Here is a 20,772-nt window from a genome sequence, read left to right on the forward strand (position 1 = left end):
CTTTAAAGTTTTGTTGCTAGCTGTAGCAACTAGAAAAAAATTATTCATTAATTACAACTTAGATATATATACAATAAATTTAATTGCAGTAAATATATTTTTTATTAAAAATCGAGATTTTAATTTTTATTAAAATTTTTAATAAACATTAAAATTAAATAAATATTTTATTATCTATAAATAAATATTTAATTTATTTAAATAGAAAAAGAAAATCAACTTATTTTATTTTTAAATTAAACATTCTGTAAAAAATATTTTTAAATGTATTTTTCATTTTTTTCTTTTTTAAATAAATGTAACATTTTGTATTAAACAAAATGTATAATTTAAGAAATATATAAAATACAATATTATTTACATTTTTTAAAAATATGTCTGAATAATTTTAATTCTTGTGTGAAATAAAAACCTATTTGTTCGTCATGTCTCCAGATGTGAACTGCAGATTAAAAACAGATTAACTTGGTTTGTTCTTTCAGCTTTTGGTTTGTTTATGTTTCTGTTAAATAGAGGAACATGTAAAATAGAGGCTGTAAAAACTGAAACCTGCTGCAGTTATGTCCAAGAAGATCCCAAGAATTTTATTTAGCTCCACATATTGGAGGGACACGAATCCAGTTTTTAGGATGAAAAGATCAGAAATGTTTCTTTCAGGATGGCATGAAAAAATCATATTTGGATCACATTTGCCTGCTGTGTAAATTGTTGATAAATTACAAGTTAATAAATATAAAATGTTTAGTGTCTTAAGTAAGAGGCTTTTCAGAATTATTGTAACACTGACTACTACAGGAGATCCTTCCTGCTTACAGCCATGAGCTTCTACAGCTGATAATGAGTTACATGAAGAATTACTTTTACTTTTATTAATAAATTATTTTTAACTTAGTACATTTAGAAAATAACAAACGTAAATCAAATCAAAGTTAAAATGTTTTTAAAGGGCCAACAGCTGATGGCAGAATAATTTCTTTTTCTGTTTTCAAAGGAATAAAATGATGAATACTCCATCAGTATTAATTAATTTACTGAATCATTTTTGGGTTCAGTTTGATTTTTAAATAGATGCCAGATAATTTTCAGTAGATTTTCTGTTAAAATGAAAAAATGTTAATAAATACAACTAAGAACTAATTAAGCATTTTATTTCCAGTTCACAGTAAACCAATTTAACACATGAGAAAACGTCTTTTCAATTTTCCATCAACGCGCATGCGCAGAGTTCTCCTCCTGCGGCTTGCCGTAGTAATGCGAATGTCATCTGAATGAAAATGACTTCTCTCAGACTGGTAACTATGCTGAACATTATTCTACATGTTTTCCAGCTGTTATCCGTATCAGTAATCTGTATTTCGCAGTTTTTTATTGTTTGAGGGTTTAGTGAAGATCTGCGTAGGTTTTGTCCGCGTCGGTCTTTAGCATGTTGCTATCTGCTTTCGCTAACACTTCGGTTAAACAGGCCGATATGAAAAAAAAACGAGTGTTTGACATTTTAACTTGTCTCTTATTCTCGTCGTTGTGTTTTATGTTTGAATGATTATATGTATTTTTTCTTAAATAAAAACGCTACGGACTGTTCGGACTCATCTCTGCGTGTTGCTGTCATGTCGCAGTTTGTCCGCCAGGCGTCGCTGTTCGCCGCGGCTCCGGGGTTAACGGCTCTGATGAGCGGCTCGGTTCTGGCTGCCAGCGAGGGGAAGAAGAAGAACTCCCAGGCCGCTCTGAGCATCGACGAGGTGACGTCATCAGCAACTGGGTTTGGGTTGTTTTGAGTTTTTTTCAACTCAGATTTGTTATAGAAACACTAAACAACTAGATAGTTGTTAAAATCATACATTAGTTACCAAGGAAACCATACATCTGAAACATAGTCTGTTTTTGCTGGTTGCTCCAGTTGCCGTCTCTGTACACCAGACCCGAGCCGACACCGGCGCCGCTGGAGCCGGAGGCGGGCCAGCTGGAGCAGAGCGTGGCGTCGATGAGGAAATGGGCCACGCCTTACACCGACAGCTGTCAGGTGGGTGAGGCACGGTGGTGGCAGCAGCATGCTGTGGGGAGGTTGTTCCAAAGCAGCGACATGAAAGCAGAAGGGAAGGTAGAAAACATTCGGATTTTATGTGCATCACATAAAATCTTAATAAAACAGAAATGTGTCTTTGATTATTTGGTTACTGAAAATTCATAATACATTTTAATTATTGCTGTTTTGGTTGTTTTATATATTTAAATGTTTTCCAGTTCCAGTGACAAATGTTATCTAGAAATTAAAGGATTGTTTTTATCTTTGAGTGGGCATATTTGCATTAATATAATATTATTATTGTATTTGTATTACTAGGTTAGTTGAAAATTGTTTCAAAAATAACAGTATTACCATTTATTGCAATAACATGTGGAACAATTTATTGTCCAGAATAATTAGTTTTCACAACAGAACTTCAATAAACTCTTGAATCTCCTGCAGGAAGCAGTTCAGCTTCTGATTTATTTCTGTTTTTGTTCATCTGGATGTGTCATAAACCCAGATTAACCCAGCTGTTATTTTCCCATCAAGCAGTTTTACTTCCTGCTGTATTAGTTTAATAATTAGCCTTTAATATAAAGTTTAACGGGTTTTTATTGTTTTGTTTTTGCAGCAAAATGTCCGACTGGCAGCAGAGAAAGCTGAGGTAAATTCAGACTAATCACCAATTCATTAACCGCTTAGACAGAAGAAAATGTAAGATTATTTAAATGTTTCAGTGATAATTTTATGAATATCTATATAGACACAGAAAACTGGCAATATCTTTAGTGTAACTCACTTTTATAATATAATTAGTTGTTTAGCTGAGAACAGAAGCAGAGATGTTTAAAACTATTTTCCTCTTTACAAATGTTTACTGGTTTTGCTTTTTTTTTTGTTTCTTAAAAACTTTTATCATTAAGTAAATTTTTTATATCAAGAAGTTGACATCATTTTCACTTTGCTGGTTAATTTTTTTCATCACAGTTTTTTCAGTGATGAATCAGTTTCTCTATTTTAACAACCTGCATTTGATGGACTTTTAGTTTTTAACTGTTTATGTGAATTATTCTTAGGGTAAATTCTGATGTTATAATAATTAAAAAATAAATAAATAAAGCTGTTGTTAAAATTAAATCCATTTTTTCTTGGTGTTTGTATCACAGCAGGTGTACAGAACGGCGGAGCCGACGCTGAACGCATCGTTATCGACCATCAGTGGTGAGCAGAACAAGATGGCTGCCACAAACTGACCTGCAGAATATTCCTGTCAGCAGTTTTCTGTTTATTTCTGACTTATTTATAAACAGCTGACAGATCATTAACATTAAAAATATTAGAAAATCAGATATTTGTGCAGAAGCTGTTTATCAAAAAGCAACATTTTATTTAAAAGAAACAAGTTTATCTTTTTCACTTTGGAAGTGAAATGGTGATTACATAAAAAATGTAATAAGTTTTGTTATCATCATCTTTTAAAATAAATAAAGTGATGAATATTTCCTCAGTGTTAATTTACAGAATAATATTTGGGATTCAGGTTGATTAAACATTTTAAAAGTTAAATAATAATCCAGAGAAAATAGACACTGAAATACAAAAAGAAATAAAAATTTGTAAACTTTAAATCAAACGAAACAAAATAATTTGATGCATATTCAAACCAGTAATTAATAAACATCAATAAAATATACACAAAATCTTAATTAAAAAAATAAATGAATAACAAAATTCTGACAAAAATAAATACAACAAAAATAATATGTAATAAAATAAGAACTAAGACTGAAACTGCATTCAGAAATGCAAAATAAATGTAAAAAGACAAAGAAAGAAAAAACAAAACTCAAATTAATTATAGTAGAAATTAAAAACAAAAAACTCCGGCCCGGTTGTTGTTGGATTCTGTCATATTCCTGGTTCTGGTTCTGACTCTGATCCTGGTTCTGGTTCCCTCAGAAACGTACCGGTTCCTCAGCGACCCGCCTCCGGACCTCTATCCCAGCGCCGCCGCCATCGGCTTCTCCGGGTTCCTGGGACTCTACCTGGCCAGAGGTACCGTCTGTGTTCCGGACATCAGAGCGGACCGGGTCAAACTGGACCGGGTCGGTCTGACATGTTGTGTTGCTCCTCCAGGCTCCCGGCTGAAGCGCTTGGCGTTTCCTGCGGGCCTCATGGCGCTCAGCGCCTCCATGTTTTACCCCCAGCAGGCCGCCGCCCTGGCCAAGGTGAGCAGCCCACCCAGATCTGGTTCTGGTTCTGGTTCTGGTTTGCTTTCAGGCTTTAGATCATTTGTTTTGTCTCCTCTGACTCTGGGTTTTTCTGAAAGAACTGGACCGGGTTCTGGTTCTGACCCAGTTAAACCAGTTGGGCCCTCTGGTATTAAACCAGGTTTGGGTCATGTTAGTTGGTTCTGGATGGTTCTGACTGGTTTTGGACCATTTGAACTGGTTTGTGTTTTTTAAAGGAGTTGGATTTTTCCAGGTTTTTAAATGGGAGGATCATGGAGATAAAATATTTCCTTTGATGTTTAGCTCAGGAAGCAGCCGCCCAGTTCTGCTTCTCTTCATGTTGTTGAACTTTTAATAGCTGATTTATTTCCTGGCTTCGGGTCCATTTGGGTGAAAAGGTTCCAGGCGGCGCCGCCTTCCTGCCGTTTGGACTCGTTTCCTCCAGGACTCGGTTTGTGTTTTCTGGAGGAAGCTGGAGCTGTGAATAAAGTTTCCACCGCGGCTCGGTGTGTTTTAATCCCAGAGTTTCCTTTTGGCTCGGTGTGAGAAACACGTCGGACCGGAGCCTCAACAGAACCTGGAAGTGATGCAGGAATATCTGAAAGGAGCAGAAAGTCCCAGATGGTTTGAGTTAATATTCTGAGAGATGATGTGAAACTTTATTCAAGTAAATTTTCAAGTAAATTCAAATTATTAGTTTGCTTTGACTTTAATGAACAACCAACCAGCAAACAAATACATGAAAAAATAACATTTGAACTGTTTAGAAAACCTTTTCACATTTTCCTTGTGACTCATGGTGGAATGTAGCTGCTTAGCATTAGCTTCCACTAAATGCCATGTTGGTATAGCTCTTAACGTTATCAAATTAAAGTTTATAATTAGTGCAGCTAAACTTTAGCTAGCAGTGCCCCCCACTGTTTATCATTATTATTATTATTTTATTCTAATTCTGCCCCATTAGTCTTTTCACTGTGAGCATTTCGGCTCTTGTGAGAAAAAGTTCGGACTCAACTGATGGAGATTTTTTTCTGGATTCTGTTATTATAACTAAATTATGATTCTGAATTTTATTGTCATTTATTTTCCATTTTCACCAGTTGAGTCGAGACCAGGTGCTCACCTGGACTCGGCAGGGCCGCGTTGCCATGGAAACTCTGTGGAAAGATCCCCCGTTGAGCAAGAAAAAGGTCAGTCTGGAAAAAGTAGCATGATTGTAACTTCTGTTGACTCCGCCTAACCTCACTGTGACGTGTTCGAACTGTTAATCCTTTAATTTCAGAATATTTCTACATGTGAAAGATGATTTTTTAGTTTAGTGATGATAAATATTGATCTGTTTGTGTTTGAGGCGGTGAAACCCAGGAAGTCAGAGGAGGCAGAGAGCAGCGACAGAAACAGCTGATCAGCTGCAGGTGGCAGAAACCCGATCACACGATCAAACCGGCGCTCTGAAGGACGGCGGCCGTTCCAGGAAGCAGTTTGTGTTACTTTGGCTGAAATTTGCTTCTTGGAAACGGTTCTTCCTCCTCCGCTCTTCATCGTTTTCTCTCTCCTGTGATCTGAACACCCGGTGGCGCCGCGGCTTCAGACCGGCGCTAACATGAACACCGAGTTCTCTGGATCGTCTCCTCTTCCTGGTATCAGGGAATCATCTGCAGTTCTGTGTTTCCTCGCTGGTTCTGTCAAACCAAACAGCTTCTCTGTTTTTCTGTCCCTCCTGCAGCACACCTCACTGCCGTCTCACACCTCCTGTTGTTTTACAGTTAAATAATCTTCACATTATGAATCAAAACCTGTAAAATGTAGAAAATAAGAGTTAAATATGGTTAAAACTGTCTCCAAAATTCAAGGAATTAGCCAACTAATCAGGAACTTTTATGTCTTTAATTATTTTAATGAAATTAAATCACTAATCCAGAAAATGAGTTATAGATGCAACCCAACATTAGATGATTAAAATACTTATTATGATGCTTTCTGTGAGTTTATCCATCGTAAATGTTATTAAATAGATGCATGGCTACATGTTCTCACTAAATGTCACTAAATATGTTATTTAATGATAATAAAACATTTTGTGAGTTTTCCGATCTTTTCAGTTTTTTTTCACTCTGTAAACCTTTTCCTGCTGTTACAGAAAATATTTTAATTTAATTTAATTGGTTGGATTCAAATATTTAAGCATAATATTTTTACCAAAAAATAAAAAAAACGCACATTTTGTGTAATTTAGATTTAATTTAACTGACATGTTGATATCTGGTGAATGAATCTCCAGCGCCACCTAGAGGTCTGGGATGAAACAGAGAAATTAGGGACTGATTAATCAGAAGGGTGTAAATAATATTTTTATTTAAATGTGACAGAAGAATAGGACAAACTTCTTGGTTGAACGGAAATTATTTTAAAATATTCAAGTTTATCTGTTTTTATCGAACATTTTCAACGTTTCTGTCCAGGATGTCAGAAATTAAACCTGAAACGTTTCATTGAACTGAATCAGGATTTTTTTTTTCACTTTCAGACTTTAATAAAATAAAATGTCTCAGTCAGAAATATTAAAATGACATGCAGATGGAGAGAAAAAATAGCTCAATTTAAAGATGGAAGCCAAATAATTTTACGTATTTATGAACCATATTTTATCCATTTTTAATTTCTTACTCAAAAATAATCCTAATTGAACAATATTAATCTTCAACCTGTAATCACGGGCATAATGGATGCATTAAGGCACCACCGGTTCTGTTCAGATCAGAACCAGGACGGTTCGGCTGTTTCCTGTCAAAAATAATCTTTTGGATTATGAAACTTTCTGCAGCTGAACCTCGATGTTTGCTGGACTTCCTGCAGCATCCAGTCAGTTCAGAAGGCCGGAGGCAAAATGATGATTCATTATCGCCTTAAATCTCATCAACCACCGTCAGTCTGTCGTGATTATAATGTAATACTTATTACACTCTAAAAATAAGTTGTACTGTTTCCAATGTGTCACAATAATTACAAACTGTATTATGTTTATTATTTTAAGAGTACCGTTTAATCCTGCATGTCCAGATCTTATTCCTTCTTTTTTAACCTTACTGAGTTTTTCCAGGGTGAATAAAGAGACTTTATTACATCATTACTGCTCCTTTATTGATTCTGAACTAAAAGCAGTTACAGCTGGTTAAGATTAGACAGAATAACATATTTGTAAACTAAATGAAGTAAAATACACTCAGAATCACAACGTTGACACATTTTTCTCTATTTAGAAGCTGAAGCTGTAAAAACGAGCTCCGGTTTGAGCGGGGAAAAGCCGAGCCGATGGGACGGTTTGCGGTCTTGGGTTTCCTCCTCTTCGGTTGCGGCCCAGCGGTCACTCCTCGGCCGGAGTCGCCATCTTGACCAGGCTGTCCTTGTCGAACCTGAAGAGCCTCCAGCCCTCCTCCTGGGACAGATCCTCGGCGCCGCGCCGCTTGTAGAACTGGACCGACGGCTCGTTGTTCTCCGCCACCACGAACATCATGCCGGTGCAGCGCGTCTTCATGGCCAGCTGGACGACATGAGGTTTAAAACATTTTAATTTCCTCCACTGGCTCCCACATGTAAAGTATTTATTCTCAGGAACATTTAGGGAACCATCTGGAGGCCGATTAAAGGAACTGAACCAGTTTCGTGTTTCCTTACGTCACTGAGGTGCCGCAGGATTCCTGAACCGATGCCGAGCCCTGAACGGAAGAGACGAAGTTTAAAACTTTTTTTATTTGGGGAAGCAGAGGAACAGAAACTGATCCACCTCGGTGGTTTTCTTACCTCTGCACTTGTCCATCACATAAAACTCCTCCAGGTACAGCTGCTTGCCCACCCAGGGGTCATAGGTGAAGTAGTACATGGCAAAGCCCACCACGCTCGGCTCTGCAGAGAGAAGGGGGTTTTGTTTTTGTCTGGGTGTCCAAAATGTGTCCTGGGGGCCATTTGTGGCCCCTGACCACAATAAAAAAAAGACTGCGCAAACTTTGTTTTCCAGCTCAAGTTTTTGTATCTACAATAAGAAAATAATCTGAGAGAAATCTTCACTTTATCAGCCTTGTGTTTCTTGACTTATTGTAAACAAACATCCAGTCATTTTTTAAACTCAGCAGCAGATTTTGGCGCAACCAATCGGGAAACTGCTGAAAAAAGCAGGAAGTTTTCCAGAGAAGCAGCGATCCACATCCCATATCGCAGAAAATAAACATGCAAGAAAAAAATCTAAACGGTCGGACACAGTCAGCATTACCACATCTTTGCTGGTTTTGTTTTATTAAATTATTGCATTTTGTTTGTAGTTGGAGGGAAAAAAAGCTTTTTCTAAAATTAATACAAAAATATGTCTGTTTGTGGCCATCAATCTTTTTCCACTCGATGTTTTTTGGCTCCCATGGCAACGGTTTGGTTTAATTAGATCTGCTGATGGAGAAACACGGTTTTATTTCTGTATTTATGCATTTTAAATGAGTTTTCCACCCAACCCGTCCCCTGATGAGCGACCGCATGCTCGCTGTGCGGGTGGAAATGTTTTCCTCTCTTGTTCTGAAGTGGTTGACCTTTGACCCCCTTCTCCTGTGTTTTATGTGGAAACATCCCATCTCTCATTTCAGGCTTATCTTTGCTGCTACTGCTGAGTTTTTTCTGCAGATTGTTTCACGTCCAAGGCTGAACACCTGCAGCCCTGAGTTGGCTCTGCTCCCTGGAAGCCATAACTGCTGGACGTAAACAGGAAGCAGAGCCGCTGACGGATGAACCCAGCTGGTGGGAAACTGGAGCAGCTCATCAGGAACATGAAACCAGTAAACTGACTGGTTCCTCTCCACTGGTTCGTACCGTCGCTGCTGTTCTCTCCTGGAGTTTCAGCGATGATGCAGTGGTAAAACGGCGTTTCACCGAACCCATCCTCGAGGAGATCTGGAAGAAACGTTTTAACCAAACCATGAAGAAGAGCGGCGATGACTTGCAGAAACATCCAGACTAAAAGGAGAACCAGACGCTCACCCTTTTCCGTCAGCGTGACCTGGCTCTCCATCTCTTCATATTTTGCAAGTTCCTGAAATGACAGGAAAGATTTAGTTGGGTGACATTAGCAGTGAAAGCTAGCTTAACTGTAACAGAGTGACTGCTAGCAGCGTCTCACAATCAGGTTTAAACACCAGAGATTAGATTTGTCACATTGACTCAATGATTCTTATCAAAGCTGCAACATTTGTTGCATTTTCAGCTGCTGAAAATGAGTCAAACCAACCGAACCCTTTGAAAAACATGTACTCCTGCTCGCCTGTGGGGGCGCTGCACCCAGAACCACTGAAGGAAACGACATGGAAACCTCTGAAGAAGACACCTTCTTCACAAAATATAAAAAGAAAATGGAGTGGCATCAGATTTTAGCATTTGTAGAATTTCTCTGTTTTCTTTGGTAAAAAACCACGAGTCATTTCTCCTGCTAGCACTAGCCTAGCATGTTTGTTTTGGTTGTATTTACCCAGAATGCCCTGCGCTGTAGTCCACCGCCTGTTTTTGAGCCGTTTCCGGTTTGCTTAGAGTTCACATATGCATTCAAACTGAACCAGAGTTCATTATTTTAGGTTTTATCACAAATTCTTCCCTTACATTCAATTTTTTATTTTTGCAATGTTTTTAAAAACAAACTAAAATCTCATTCAGTCTCACTTAGACTTCTTTGATATTGTTTAACTACATTAAAACAAGTTTCATATTTTATTTTTTCAACATTTATCAAATGTATTTTTATTTCTGTTTATCATTTGTGGTTTCTGATGTGTTACTAATCTGATGAACTTACTTTCTGGATTTCTCACCACACAACTGCAGTTCCACAACTCACATCCTTTATAATCATATTTAGTAAGTTTATTAATGTCCGGCTGTCTTCAGCTCTAAAACTCCTCAAAGCTCGTTATGTTCCACTGTTTATATAAACGTCGTGAGATTAGATTGTAAAGTTCTCATATTTTGCAGACATGGTTGTGATATGAAGTCAGATTTGTCCTTTTTGTCAGGTCAGCAGTCACACAGCTCGGAGTCGGGTCAGCCTGGTAACAACATAAGCTCGGCGACAGACAGACTGACCATATTTGGAGAACCGGAAGTCGGAACTGTTGCGTATCGGGGATCTGACCTCATTCTATGTCATCCTCCACCAATCGACGTCAGTTTTATTTTTCACCTTCAAAAACATTCAAATTTAAGAGGAAACGTCTGTTTATATCCTACCTTCACCAGTCGTAATATATCGGACACGTCTTTGGGCTCAGCTTTTCGTAATTTATACTCCATTTTCTTCTTTTACTCTTTTTTCCTTTCGTTAGAAGACCTCTGTATGTGAAGTGGAAGATCAGGTGCTTCTTCATTCGCTTCGCAGTGGCTTTTCCCCCACAGTCAGCCTCTGGTCAGGACCTGTTCGTCGACGTAGGCTCATCCAGCTCTCGGTGGCCCCTCACTGGGTCGCTGTCGGTCAACTGCTCTGCCTTTGTTTACGCCGGGTGCTTTATACCCGGCTCGCGCTCGACTACTATTGGTCAGCTGACTAGGTTCTAAGATCTCTGACGAATCAGCGACCACCTCTCTGGATTCAGGGTTCTGTTCGTCCAATCAGCATAAAGAAGGGCTGAAGATTGGATTTTTGTTTTGATTCTTTAGCATACAATCTTTAAACATATTTTATTCTTCAATTAAAACATTAAAAATCTGCTTAAAGCGTATTTACATTGGATTATTCAAATTTATTTACTACAAAAATGAATACATAGCTTGAAAAATATGTTTTTAGTGTCTTCAAATGTTATTAAATTGTAATGAAACGGCCCTCTGGAGTGACACAAGTTGTTACTGGCCACAGAGGGAAGAAAAGGAATTTTCCATCCCTCCCATAAGGGTAACCATGAGGGTTGAACTGTAACGATACACCCAGGTCACATAGCAAGGGTTTTGATAATTCATGAATACAATAGACGGTTAGAAGTTAATGTGTAACCAGACATTGGTGTTTCCTGTAACTCTTCTGATTGTATCTGTCACTGGTTGTTCCTCTAAATCTATTTGAATCACAGCGTTGAAACTCTTTAAGGTGACAAAAACAACTGGTGGACCAAATTAGAACGAGCTGATTAAGATAGATCTGAATTGGATCCCTTATAAAGGTCTTTTATGGATATTTTCTCCCAAATAGGAGGAGATTCCAGTACAGAGTCAGAATTTCATAAAAAAATAACTAACATACTAAAAATATGAAAAGTTTGTTTCACACTTTTAATACTTACTTTGGTAGCACTTTATTTGAAAGGGGGTGAATAAGACTGACAAGACACTTTCATAATCATGTCATAACACCCGTCATGAACATCAATAAGTCTTCATGAATATTTATGACTGTTGTCATAAAGCGTCATTTGGTAAATTATGACACTTTTAATACAAAGTTGACATTATTAAAATGTCTTTGTTATGACAACTTGACATTAACCAAGAAATCATTACTGATATAAATTTGTTATAAAAGTATTACTGATTGCACTTTAAAAATGAGGTAACTTTATGTTATTAAAGGTAAAGTTTAAACAGTAATGATTTCTTGGTTAATGTCAAGTTGTCATAACAAAGACATTTTGAATAATGTCAACTTTGTATTAAAAGTGTCATAATTTACCGAATGACTCTTTATGACAACAGTCATAAATATTCATGAAGGCTTATTCATGTTCATGACAGGTGTTATGTCATGTTCATGAAAGTGTCATGACAGTCTTATTCACCCCCCTTCAAATAAAGTGTTACCCTTACTTTTCACACCTGCTTAAAGGTTATTATTTTCAAAAGGTCCTTAATCCAATAAATGAGACTCACTGGGACACATATTCTAGTTTATTGAATATGATTGATACTGAAATCAACGATGCATTTAAAGTTCAGAAACCTGTTTAGTTCACAATGAGTTTCCTATGTTATTTAAGACTATGTTCCTTTAGAAATAGAAATATCCATTATTGTCCCACAGTGGGTTATAGAAAACAACAGACTGTGCAGTCATTGCGAGTTAAAATAGCATTTTCTCTTTAGATTCAAATTAATGTGGAATTGTTCAAAGAGCTGCAGGAATATTAGTTGAAATGATAAAATCTCTGCAGATACCAACAGGGATGTAAACACACTGATTTTGTTGGGAGCAGTGATGGTTCTACAGTCTAACAGGTGCTGAGGGGGAAGAATCTGATAATGTGACAGACAATGTGCATTTAGGATGCAGCAGTGTGAAGGAGCTCTGCAGCTCAGCAGCAGCTTCATGCATGAGATGAAGACAATGTTCATCAGTGTTTTAGCTACTGTAGCCACAGTAACAGTTATTTAAAATATTACAAATATCTGCTTGATTAGTGGAATGAAATTAAGTGAAGAAACATATTTCATATTATCATATATTATCATATTTTTCAAGAGTTTCTAAAGTTATTTTTGATATTTAAAATGAGGCTGGTAGTAGGAATCACTAAAGAGAATATCTGTTAAAGCATAAAAATAGAGAATACTGAACGTATAATGCAGGTAAATAGACGAAGCAAAACGTGAGTTAGCTCGCTAGAGGTGCCTGGCAGACTTTACTGAGGGCACATAAACCACAAACCCATCGCTGCGCAGCGGCGCGTCATTGCGTCAGTTTAAGGTGAACGTGATGACGTACGAACCTGGAAGCAGATGTTTTTTTGTTCACTGTTCAGAATCGCAGCGTCCTCCAGAGAAAGTCTGTCATTTCTCTCCTGTTTGTGTTCTGTTCGTCGCTTAGTCCGGACCCAGAAAGCGGTTCCGCTGTGAGCTCAGACTCCATCATGCTCTCACAGAGGTTGGTGCCGATTTTAACCTGGTTTTAACGCTTCCGCTGCGGATTTCTAACTAATTCACAGGGCGGAGTGACTCTCTGGCCTGATTGGAGCGTAATAAACTGGATGTAACTCCGATTATTTATCTAATTTCTGGGTTTAATGATGACACATTTCTGTGAAGAAGAAAGTAAAGTCTGGGCGGAGGTGTTCATAAAGAGGGTGTGTCTCTGTCTCTTCATACCGACACCAGAACCGAGCCCAGCAGTTCAAACAAACCACAAGTTATTCTGCTTTCAGAAACTTTCGGTCCATAAAATAACTACTCACATTTTTCTACTCCCTCCCTGCTGGTGTCTGCAGAGGACATTTTTTTTACACTTCAATGAAACAAATTTAACTCCAGCAAATACAAAATGTAGTTTTGAGGAGGGTGAATCTGTGAGTTAAGTTAATGTTTGTATTTTTCCTGTTTCTCCAGGTTCCTGTCTCTGAGCCGTGCTGCCTCCCTGACCTGCAGGTCGCTCTGCTCGGCTGCAGCATCCAGACAAGGCCAGGCTCCCGACATGGCCGAGGGTGAGACTGCAAACACGGATCCTTCTTATAGATCAGATTTTCCAAAGAATTGGTGAAATTGTTGCTTTGTAAACTACAAACAGTAAAAGTTATCGCCGCTCTGTTTTATACTTCAGAACTGATTTTAGGTTGATAAAATTGTACATTTTAAGCATCAATTTACATTTGTTGACCATCATTGATTGCAAACTATCAAATTTTCACATAAATAAAACAATTTCAAAACAATTATGACTATTTTAATAAAACTGCACTTGTATTTACATGAAGTAAATAGACAAAAACTATATACATTTTTAAATGCATGATATAATTAAGTGAATAACAAAATAAATGTTGAAATAGTTACGTTAAATTATATTTTGTGAGAACTTTTTACATTTCTCTATTAAAAATGATTCCATATTTGCTTTTCTCCATAATTTACTCTCATTAAATTGATTATAGCATCTGATTGGTTTTGCTTCACACTGACTTAACAGCAGACCAATCAGCTCATCTTTACCAGAATAAGCCCCGCCCACTGAGTCTAACGTTAAAGCCTGAATATCAATTAATGATTTACAGCAACACAAAAGTGTATTAAATATTATTAATGGTAATAACAATATAATCAATCATAATAATATAATGAATAACATGCTTTTAACTTATTTATTTGTTCAATTACATATTTAATAAATCAGTTAAATAAGTAAATATTTGTAAATACTGAATTATTGTATATATTTCTAGCTTTATTCTACAGATCAAATAAATTCTCTAACATTTCCCTCCATCCCTACTGAGATGAAGTAAAAATTAATTTTAGTTGTTTTTAGTTTCTGCTCTTTAGATGTTTAATGAATTTTTATTTTGTTTTCTTTTCTGCAGGAAATCGACTTTTACACGTTTCAAATGGTAAATTTAAACTGATCCTAACTACCTGAACCGCATAAGTTTAATTCAAGTCGCTTTAATTTTACTCTTAATTCCTCCTGCTTGTTTTTATTCCATTTTTCTGAAACTCGTCTGATTTCAGGGCTGCTTTTTAACCACGGCGTCTCTTTAGTTCCTCTTTCTGCAGCGTTTTAACCTGTTTTTCTCCTTCCTCTCTGTAGTTTGTAGTTTCTTCTTGTTTGGCTGGTTTAGTGGAGAAACAGTGAAATCTTCCTCAGTCCTTCACTCCTCCTCATCGTCGCTCTGGGAAACATAAATCTGATTGTTTTCTCTTGTTTCAGTGCGAAACAGGCTGAGGGAAATAGTTGGAGCTTCAACAAACTGGAGGTAAATAATTTGAGTTATTTCAGAGATCCAGTTTTAACTGCTTGATACTGAAATCTGCTTTTCTTTAAGATAATTCTGTTTTATTTTTCCTAAAAACACATTAAAGAGTAAAAATGTGCTGCAAGCAGCAACATTTATCTGATTTTACGAGAGTCAATAAAAGCTACATGTTGCTATTTGATGCTTTTATGGAAAATATATTATATTCTTTTTTGTTGTTTCTTTTGTCTTAGGTTTTTATAGTATTGCCAAAAATATATAATTAATATGTTTTTTTTGTTTCTGTTGTTTAAGAAATTAAATATTTAAAATGTGGATTCAAATTATTTAGATTAGATGTAAAAATACGTTGGAGTTTTTACAGCTGATGCAATTAAGAGAAAATTCACATGAAACTTTCTGTATAATTATTAGTAATTATTTTCTCTGCCTGTCTCAGTTCGTCTTTTCATTTTTCTTAAAGAATGAAAAGTTGCGCCCTGTCTTCTGTTTCTCCGTCGTCATAGCGACCACCAGCAGGCCATGGCGGAGCGCGTGTCCCTGGCGTCCATGTTGGCCAGGTCTCAGAGCGAGCTTCCCGCCAAGCGGATGAAGGACAGCTTCCTGGAGGTTCACCTCCCTCTGGGCTCGGAGCCGGAGCTCCGGGAGAAATACCTGACCAACCACAACACCGTCAGGTAACGCAGCGCCCAGCCCCCACTTCCTGCTGTTCCCCCTCTGACCTCTGACCTCTGTGACTCTGATCAGGTTTGGGAGGATCCTGGAGGACCTGGACAGCCTGGCAGGTAAAAATAAACAATAATAATAAATATTAAATATTTCCTTTGATCAGAGACGCTGAAACGTTTCCTCCTCTTCCTCAGTCCTCATTTCTTACTCCCACACCTACAACCCGGCCCTGAAGCGCTCGCCGCTCTCCATCGTCACGGCGCTGGTGGATAAGATCGGTACGAGTCGGCGGTACCGCCTGAGACTCTGCTGGTTCTGTCGGGTCGGGTTCTGACGTTTGGTTTTCATGTTGCAGACATGAGGCAGCACGTCATCTACCCCGACTGCGACATCAAGTTCACGGGTCAGGTGACCTGGGTCGGGAGGTCGTCCATCGAGGCCAAGATGCACATGTCACAGGTGAACGCCGACCGACCCGGTTCTGGTCCAGTTCTGATCCGGTTCTGATCCGGTTCTGATCCGGTTCTCCAGGCTTTTTTTTTAAACTTTTGACTGCTTTTCTGGGCTCTGACTCTGGCTCTAATACACTCTATGGTGTAGTCAAAACATTTTCCAGAAAACAGTCAGAATTAGAAATTTTATTTCTAGCAACTTTTCAAGTCAAAAATTTTAACTTTTTCTGAGATTAAAAGATTTTTTATCTTTCTTTCTAGAAAATTTACAAATCGTCCAATTCAGAAATGTTCCTGTTTCTTGGTGACAATTTCTGAGATTAATGTCAAAATTTAGAATTTTTTTTTCCCCTGCAAATTTTGACTTTTTCAACTGAATGTTTTTGGGGAAATTTACTCCTATTTTCTTTTTTATATGCATCTACGATGGCCCTAATACGGCGTGGTAGAATCCTGAAGGACAAAAAGGTTTGATGGTTGTTAGAAAGTGTAAGACGTTGTTTCTCCTCCTGCAGTACCGGGACGGAGCGTACGCCCCGGTTCTGGACGCTACGTTTGTCATGGTGGCCCGAGATCCGGGCAACAAGAGGTACCAACCCAACAGCTGCTGTCCTTCCAATATACACACTAAACCTCTTAAAACTGTTGATGATAAAGCTCAGAAGTGTCAAATTCCTGTTACTTTTAGCACAGTCAGCATCTTTAGCTTTTCTTATGCCATTTGATTTTTATCAATTTCAACCAATCTGGATAATGCAGATCATCATGGGGTCACTGTAATCTTATAAAGTCTTAAATTTAGCATTTAAAATGAAATACGTTAATCTAAGGTCTTAAAGTTTAGTGTGGCGGGTTTATTTATCCTGTAATTTTGTTCCAGTCAGGAAACATTTGAGTCATTCTCAGACATTTTCATTGCGTTCTCACTTCTTCCAAATTTTCAGCCACTCAAACCAACAAACGTCCATTCTTTTTTTTTTTTTAATTTTTAAAAAATAATCTCTAAATTTCAGTTTTTTGTAGCTAATTTTTGACTTTTCAAACAAAAAAAAGTTGTTTTTCTAGAAAGCTTCTGAAAATAATCCCAAAATGTCATTTTTTTTCCAGCTAATTGTCGACCCTTCAGACTCAGAAAGTCTCAAACTTTCCCCTGAAAACCTCCAAGATTAATCACAAAATTTCAAAGTTTTTTTTCCCAGCAAAATAAAACATTTTCTACATCTTAAAAGAAAGTATAAATCTTCCCCTAATCCAGCTGATTGGTTTTTCTGTTTCCTGTTTCCAGAGCAGCGTTTGTGAATCCGCTGGCGCCTGAAGGTCCGGAGGAAGAGAAACTCCTGCAGGAAGGAGAAGGTGTGAATCCTGCAGGTGACGTCCTGACCGGCAGGACCAACTCTCACCCCGCTCTCCTTCTTCTGTCCAGCTAATAAATCCCGTCGTGTGGAGTTGAGCACGGCGTCGCTGCTGAAAGTCGCTCCCACAAACGAAGAGCGGAAAATCATCCATGATCTGTTCCTCAACACCCTCGATGCAAAGTAGGACCAGAAGTTTCTCTCCTGACTTTATTTTGAACATTTTATCTTTATTTTATTTGTTCTTCACGCCGTTTATGTCCGGTTTCAGCACAGTTAGTTTCCGCAGCAGAATTTTGCCTCCCAACTCCGTCTGGATGGAAGACGCTAAGCTGAAGGGCCTGGAGATCTGCCACCCTCAGGTGAGACACAACGCATGAACAACGGGTGGGAAAAAGGTCCATTTTAAAAAACACACTTTGTTTTTTTCTCAGTGTCTATCATGAATTCAGACAAAATTCTTCCAGTCATAGAACATGCAATGTTACCAAAACTATTTTATTTGCTAAATGCCAGAAAAATGAGGGAGATTTCTAAACATTTTCTCAAATTATGATGTTTAATTTTATATTTCTCTGATTTTTGGAAGCATTTAGAGCGGGGTGTCCAAACGTTTTACTACATGGACCAAAACTAAAATCCACAAATGTTTATTTTATTATTATTACCTACTCAACAATAAATTCAGCATGAACTATTTTAATTAAACAAATAATCTGAATTTTTTGTAGATCCAAAACTTCAAATAATTCTTCCTTGTTAAAGAATCCATTTTATTTTTTCATTTCTCAGCAGTAAAAACAAGATTTATTCCAGTTTTTATTTGAAAAAGTTGTTTTTAGCCAACTTTTAAAAACAGCAATCAAAAGCAGATTTGGCTGCATCAGGCACTTTAGAGAATAAGTCAATGAGTAGATGTGGTCCTGGTTGCCATGGCAACAGTCGGAAAGCTTTATTTAATTGTGGTAAGGGGACCGCAAAAAATGGCCCCCTTTGAACACCCTTTGACAGAATAGAGATAATCCTGAGTTAAAGCTTGAGAGGTTTAGTCTGGATTAGCTTGTGGTCTCTTGGTCTCCAGCTGTTTGTGTTTTGGTCCCGAGCAGCAGAGGAACATCTTCAACAGGATTTTCGGAGGTTTCCTCATGAGGAAAGCCTACGAGTTGGGCTGGGCCAACGCCTGCTCCTTCGGGTGAGAGATGGACTGAAATCAGACCCGAGATCGAGCGAGTTCAGGCCTGACGCTCTGCTCTCTGTGCTGCAGAGGATGTCGGCCCAGTCTGGTGGCCGTGGATGATATTCTGTTCCAGAAACCCGTGGAGATCGGATCGCTGCTGATGCTCTCATCGCAGGTCAGACACACGACACTGAAGAGTTTTTACAGCTGAGGATCCAGATCAGTCCTGGATTCTCAATAATCTGCCTGGATTTCTACCCGTTAAAAGCTTAACGAGGTTATTGATTAAATCTGCATTTAAATGAGATCCATTAATATTAACAACAAGAAAAGCATGAAAACAAGAACTTCTCATTTTTAGGTCAGCATTGCAAAAACACAAAATATTACCAATTTTTTTTTTTCTTAGTTTTTAATATTAGTATCTTAGTTCACTTGAAATGAGATAAAACTAAGTTACAAGTAATGTTTCATCAAGATGTAGAAGTTTGTTTTAAGTTAATAATTCCTTAAAATTGCTGAAAAAATATTAGTTCAACCAGCAGGTTATTTAGTTTATAGCAAGACATTTTCCCATGTTTAATTAAAATAATCTCCCAGTGGAACTAGAACTGTTTCAACAATATTAAGGAAATATTGACCTAAAAAATCTCCTACATCTTGATGAAATGTTATTGTAAGTTTTCATACTTTCAGCACAAGAAACAAGACAAAACTACTTTAAGATTTTGTGGTTTTGCAGTGCAGAACCTCCAACCATCTTTCATTAAACATTAAAAACTACATTTATGTTTTATGAACTCTTGTACACGGTGTCTTTACCTTCTTGTTGTGGCCGTTGATTCGGGTCATAAAAGTCGTGTCCAGATTTAAACACCTTATTGTCGGCCATCATGGTAAAGCATAATTGTATGTTTCTTGCATATTTTCCACAGGATTGGTGAAAAACGTTGGGTATGTGTTGCTAACTCCCACCTGCAGGTGGCGATGTTTCCTACTGCTGCTACAGATCTGCCTCAGTTTGGCTTGATGTGAAGTTAAAGTTCCTCTTCAATATGATTAGCAACAAAAACTGAGCTATTTAAGTTCCTCAAAGAATAAAAATTTGTGTAAATTTTTTTTCTCATTATTCTTCTATTTGCAGATTTTGGAATAGATTTGAGCACAACTTAAATCAGTGATTTCATTGCAGAAAGTCATTAAATCAATCAGGAAATCTTTATAAATGAGTCATAATTTGTTTTTGTTCCTGTGTTTCAGGTCTGTTACACCCAGGGGAAGTACATCCAGGTCAGAGTTCACAGCGAGGTGTTTGACCCACTGACCCAGCAGCACAGTACCACCAACATCTTCCACTACACCTTCGCTTCGGACCGCAACGTTCCCAGCGTCGTTCCCCGGACGTATGGAGGTGAGCCGGTTCTGGTTCTGGTTCTGGTTCTACCGGCCGCTTCGCCACGGATCTGACTGGAGTTTGTTTGTTTTCCAGAGTCGATGCTCTACCTGGACGGGAAAAGACACTTTAACCAAACCCTGGAGTCCTGATGGGTCGGAAACGAGCCGCAGCAACAAACCGCAGGAAGCTTTCATGTCGAACAACGAATTAAATTAAAATACTTCATGCCAAAGTTTTACAAACGTTTACGCTTTTCGTTGGTATTTTTTATAAGCCAAAACATTTAGCGGTTGGAGTGTCTGATCTCATAACTATCATGAATCGTCTACATGCTGTTACATTTATTATGTTAAACTGACATGTTTACGCACAGATCTCTGTACTCTGTTTCTGCATCTGTAGCACGAGATTTAATGCAAAGAATAAATTTATATTTAGCTCAATTACAGTCGTTCCTGTTTTTATTCTCATCTTAACAACCGTTTCTTTACTTCAGATTTTTAAAATCACATTATTGGGACATTTCTGCAAAATTAAAACTAAGCTGTCATTTAGTTTTATTTTTCATTACTTTTTTCTTGCAATCTTTTTACTTTTGATTGGTAGTTTATGAATTTTCTCCATGCAGGTTGTTTTGTACTTTTTCATCAGCAAGATCAGGATCTGCATCTCTGGAGCTACAAGCGGCTCTTTTGCTTACTTCAGATAAATGATCAAATATTGCCCTTTTTGATTTGTTTTATTTGTCACTCCTCGGTGCCCACATTTAAAGAAAACACTGCCCAATAAACAT

General features: G+C 37.6%; 3 protein-coding genes across 4 annotated transcripts; 2 read left to right on the forward strand and 1 right to left on the reverse strand.

Annotated features, from left to right (window-relative positions):
- The first annotated feature begins 1,201 nt into the window (after window positions 1–1,201).
- LOC106938714 (MICOS complex subunit MIC26-like) lies at window positions 1,202–6,330 on the forward strand. The gene is made up of 9 exons (XM_015020848.1): window positions 1,202–1,292; window positions 1,617–1,739; window positions 1,898–2,020; window positions 2,640–2,672; window positions 3,175–3,229; window positions 3,968–4,063; window positions 4,145–4,236; window positions 5,340–5,429; window positions 5,591–6,330. The coding sequence occupies exons 1-9, from the start codon at window positions 1,269–1,271 to the stop codon at window positions 5,642–5,644; spliced, it is 690 nt and encodes a 229-aa protein (XP_014876334.1). The 5' UTR covers window positions 1,202–1,268; the 3' UTR covers window positions 5,645–6,330.
- A 988-nt stretch (window positions 6,331–7,318) lies between these two features.
- Window positions 7,319–10,772, reverse strand: LOC106938715 (diamine acetyltransferase 1). Its single transcript, XM_015020849.1, has 6 exons — window positions 10,495–10,772; window positions 9,259–9,310; window positions 9,091–9,171; window positions 8,041–8,142; window positions 7,915–7,955; window positions 7,319–7,780 (listed from the first exon to the last, which is right to left on the reverse strand). The coding sequence occupies exons 1-6, from the start codon at window positions 10,555–10,557 to the stop codon at window positions 7,604–7,606; spliced, it is 516 nt and encodes a 171-aa protein (XP_014876335.1). The 5' UTR covers window positions 10,558–10,772; the 3' UTR covers window positions 7,319–7,603.
- Window positions 10,773–12,929: 2,157 nt separating this feature from the next.
- On the forward strand, window positions 12,930–20,422 carry LOC106938717 (acyl-coenzyme A thioesterase 9, mitochondrial). 2 transcript variants are annotated; one of them, XM_015020852.1, is made up of 16 exons: window positions 12,930–13,114; window positions 13,573–13,667; window positions 14,541–14,567; window positions 14,888–14,933; window positions 15,440–15,610; window positions 15,681–15,718; window positions 15,797–15,880; window positions 15,958–16,061; window positions 16,570–16,643; window positions 17,340–17,407; window positions 17,478–17,589; window positions 17,678–17,768; window positions 18,513–18,598; window positions 18,671–18,758; window positions 19,844–19,994; window positions 20,073–20,422. In XM_015020852.1, the coding sequence occupies exons 1-16, from the start codon at window positions 13,101–13,103 to the stop codon at window positions 20,126–20,128; spliced, it is 1,305 nt and encodes a 434-aa protein (XP_014876338.1). In that variant the 5' UTR covers window positions 12,930–13,100; the 3' UTR covers window positions 20,129–20,422. The 2 variants fall into 2 exon arrangements, with proteins under 2 accessions (XP_014876338.1, XP_014876339.1); XM_015020853.1 differs by lacking the exon at window positions 14,541–14,567.
- The last annotated feature ends 350 nt before the right edge of the window (window positions 20,423–20,772 follow it).

Source organism: Poecilia latipinna, unplaced genomic scaffold, assembly GCF_001443285.1.
Source record: "Poecilia latipinna isolate Pla-1442-1.1 unplaced genomic scaffold, P_latipinna-1.0 Scaffold2673, whole genome shotgun sequence".
NCBI classification, from domain to species: domain Eukaryota; kingdom Metazoa; phylum Chordata; class Actinopteri; order Cyprinodontiformes; family Poeciliidae; genus Poecilia; species Poecilia latipinna.

Excerpts from the sequence above, each read along its gene's own strand:
- LOC106938715 (XM_015020849.1), bottom strand. The coding sequence starts at position 10,557 with ATGGAGTATAAATTACGAAAAGCTGAGCCCAAAGACGTGTCCGATATA. Across the intron at positions 9,172-9,258 it reads GGTCACGCTGACGGAAAAGG|ATCTCCTCGAGGATGGGTTC; the intron begins GTGAGCGTCTGG and ends CGTTTCTTCCAG. Across the intron at positions 7,956-8,040 it reads TGTGATGGACAAGTGCAGAG|GGCTCGGCATCGGTTCAGGA; the intron begins GTAAGAAAACCA and ends TCTTCCGTTCAG.
- LOC106938717 (XM_015020852.1), top strand. Across the intron at positions 17,590-17,677 it reads CTCAACACCCTCGATGCAAA|CACAGTTAGTTTCCGCAGCA; the intron begins GTAGGACCAGAA and ends GTCCGGTTTCAG. Across the intron at positions 18,599-18,670 it reads GCCAACGCCTGCTCCTTCGG|AGGATGTCGGCCCAGTCTGG; the intron begins GTGAGAGATGGA and ends TCTGTGCTGCAG.
- LOC106938714 (XM_015020848.1), top strand. The coding sequence starts at position 1,269 with ATGAAAATGACTTCTCTCAGACTG. Across the intron at positions 2,021-2,639 it reads CTTACACCGACAGCTGTCAG|CAAAATGTCCGACTGGCAGC; the intron begins GTGGGTGAGGCA and ends TTGTTTTTGCAG. Across the intron at positions 2,673-3,174 it reads TGGCAGCAGAGAAAGCTGAG|CAGGTGTACAGAACGGCGGA; the intron begins GTAAATTCAGAC and ends TTTGTATCACAG.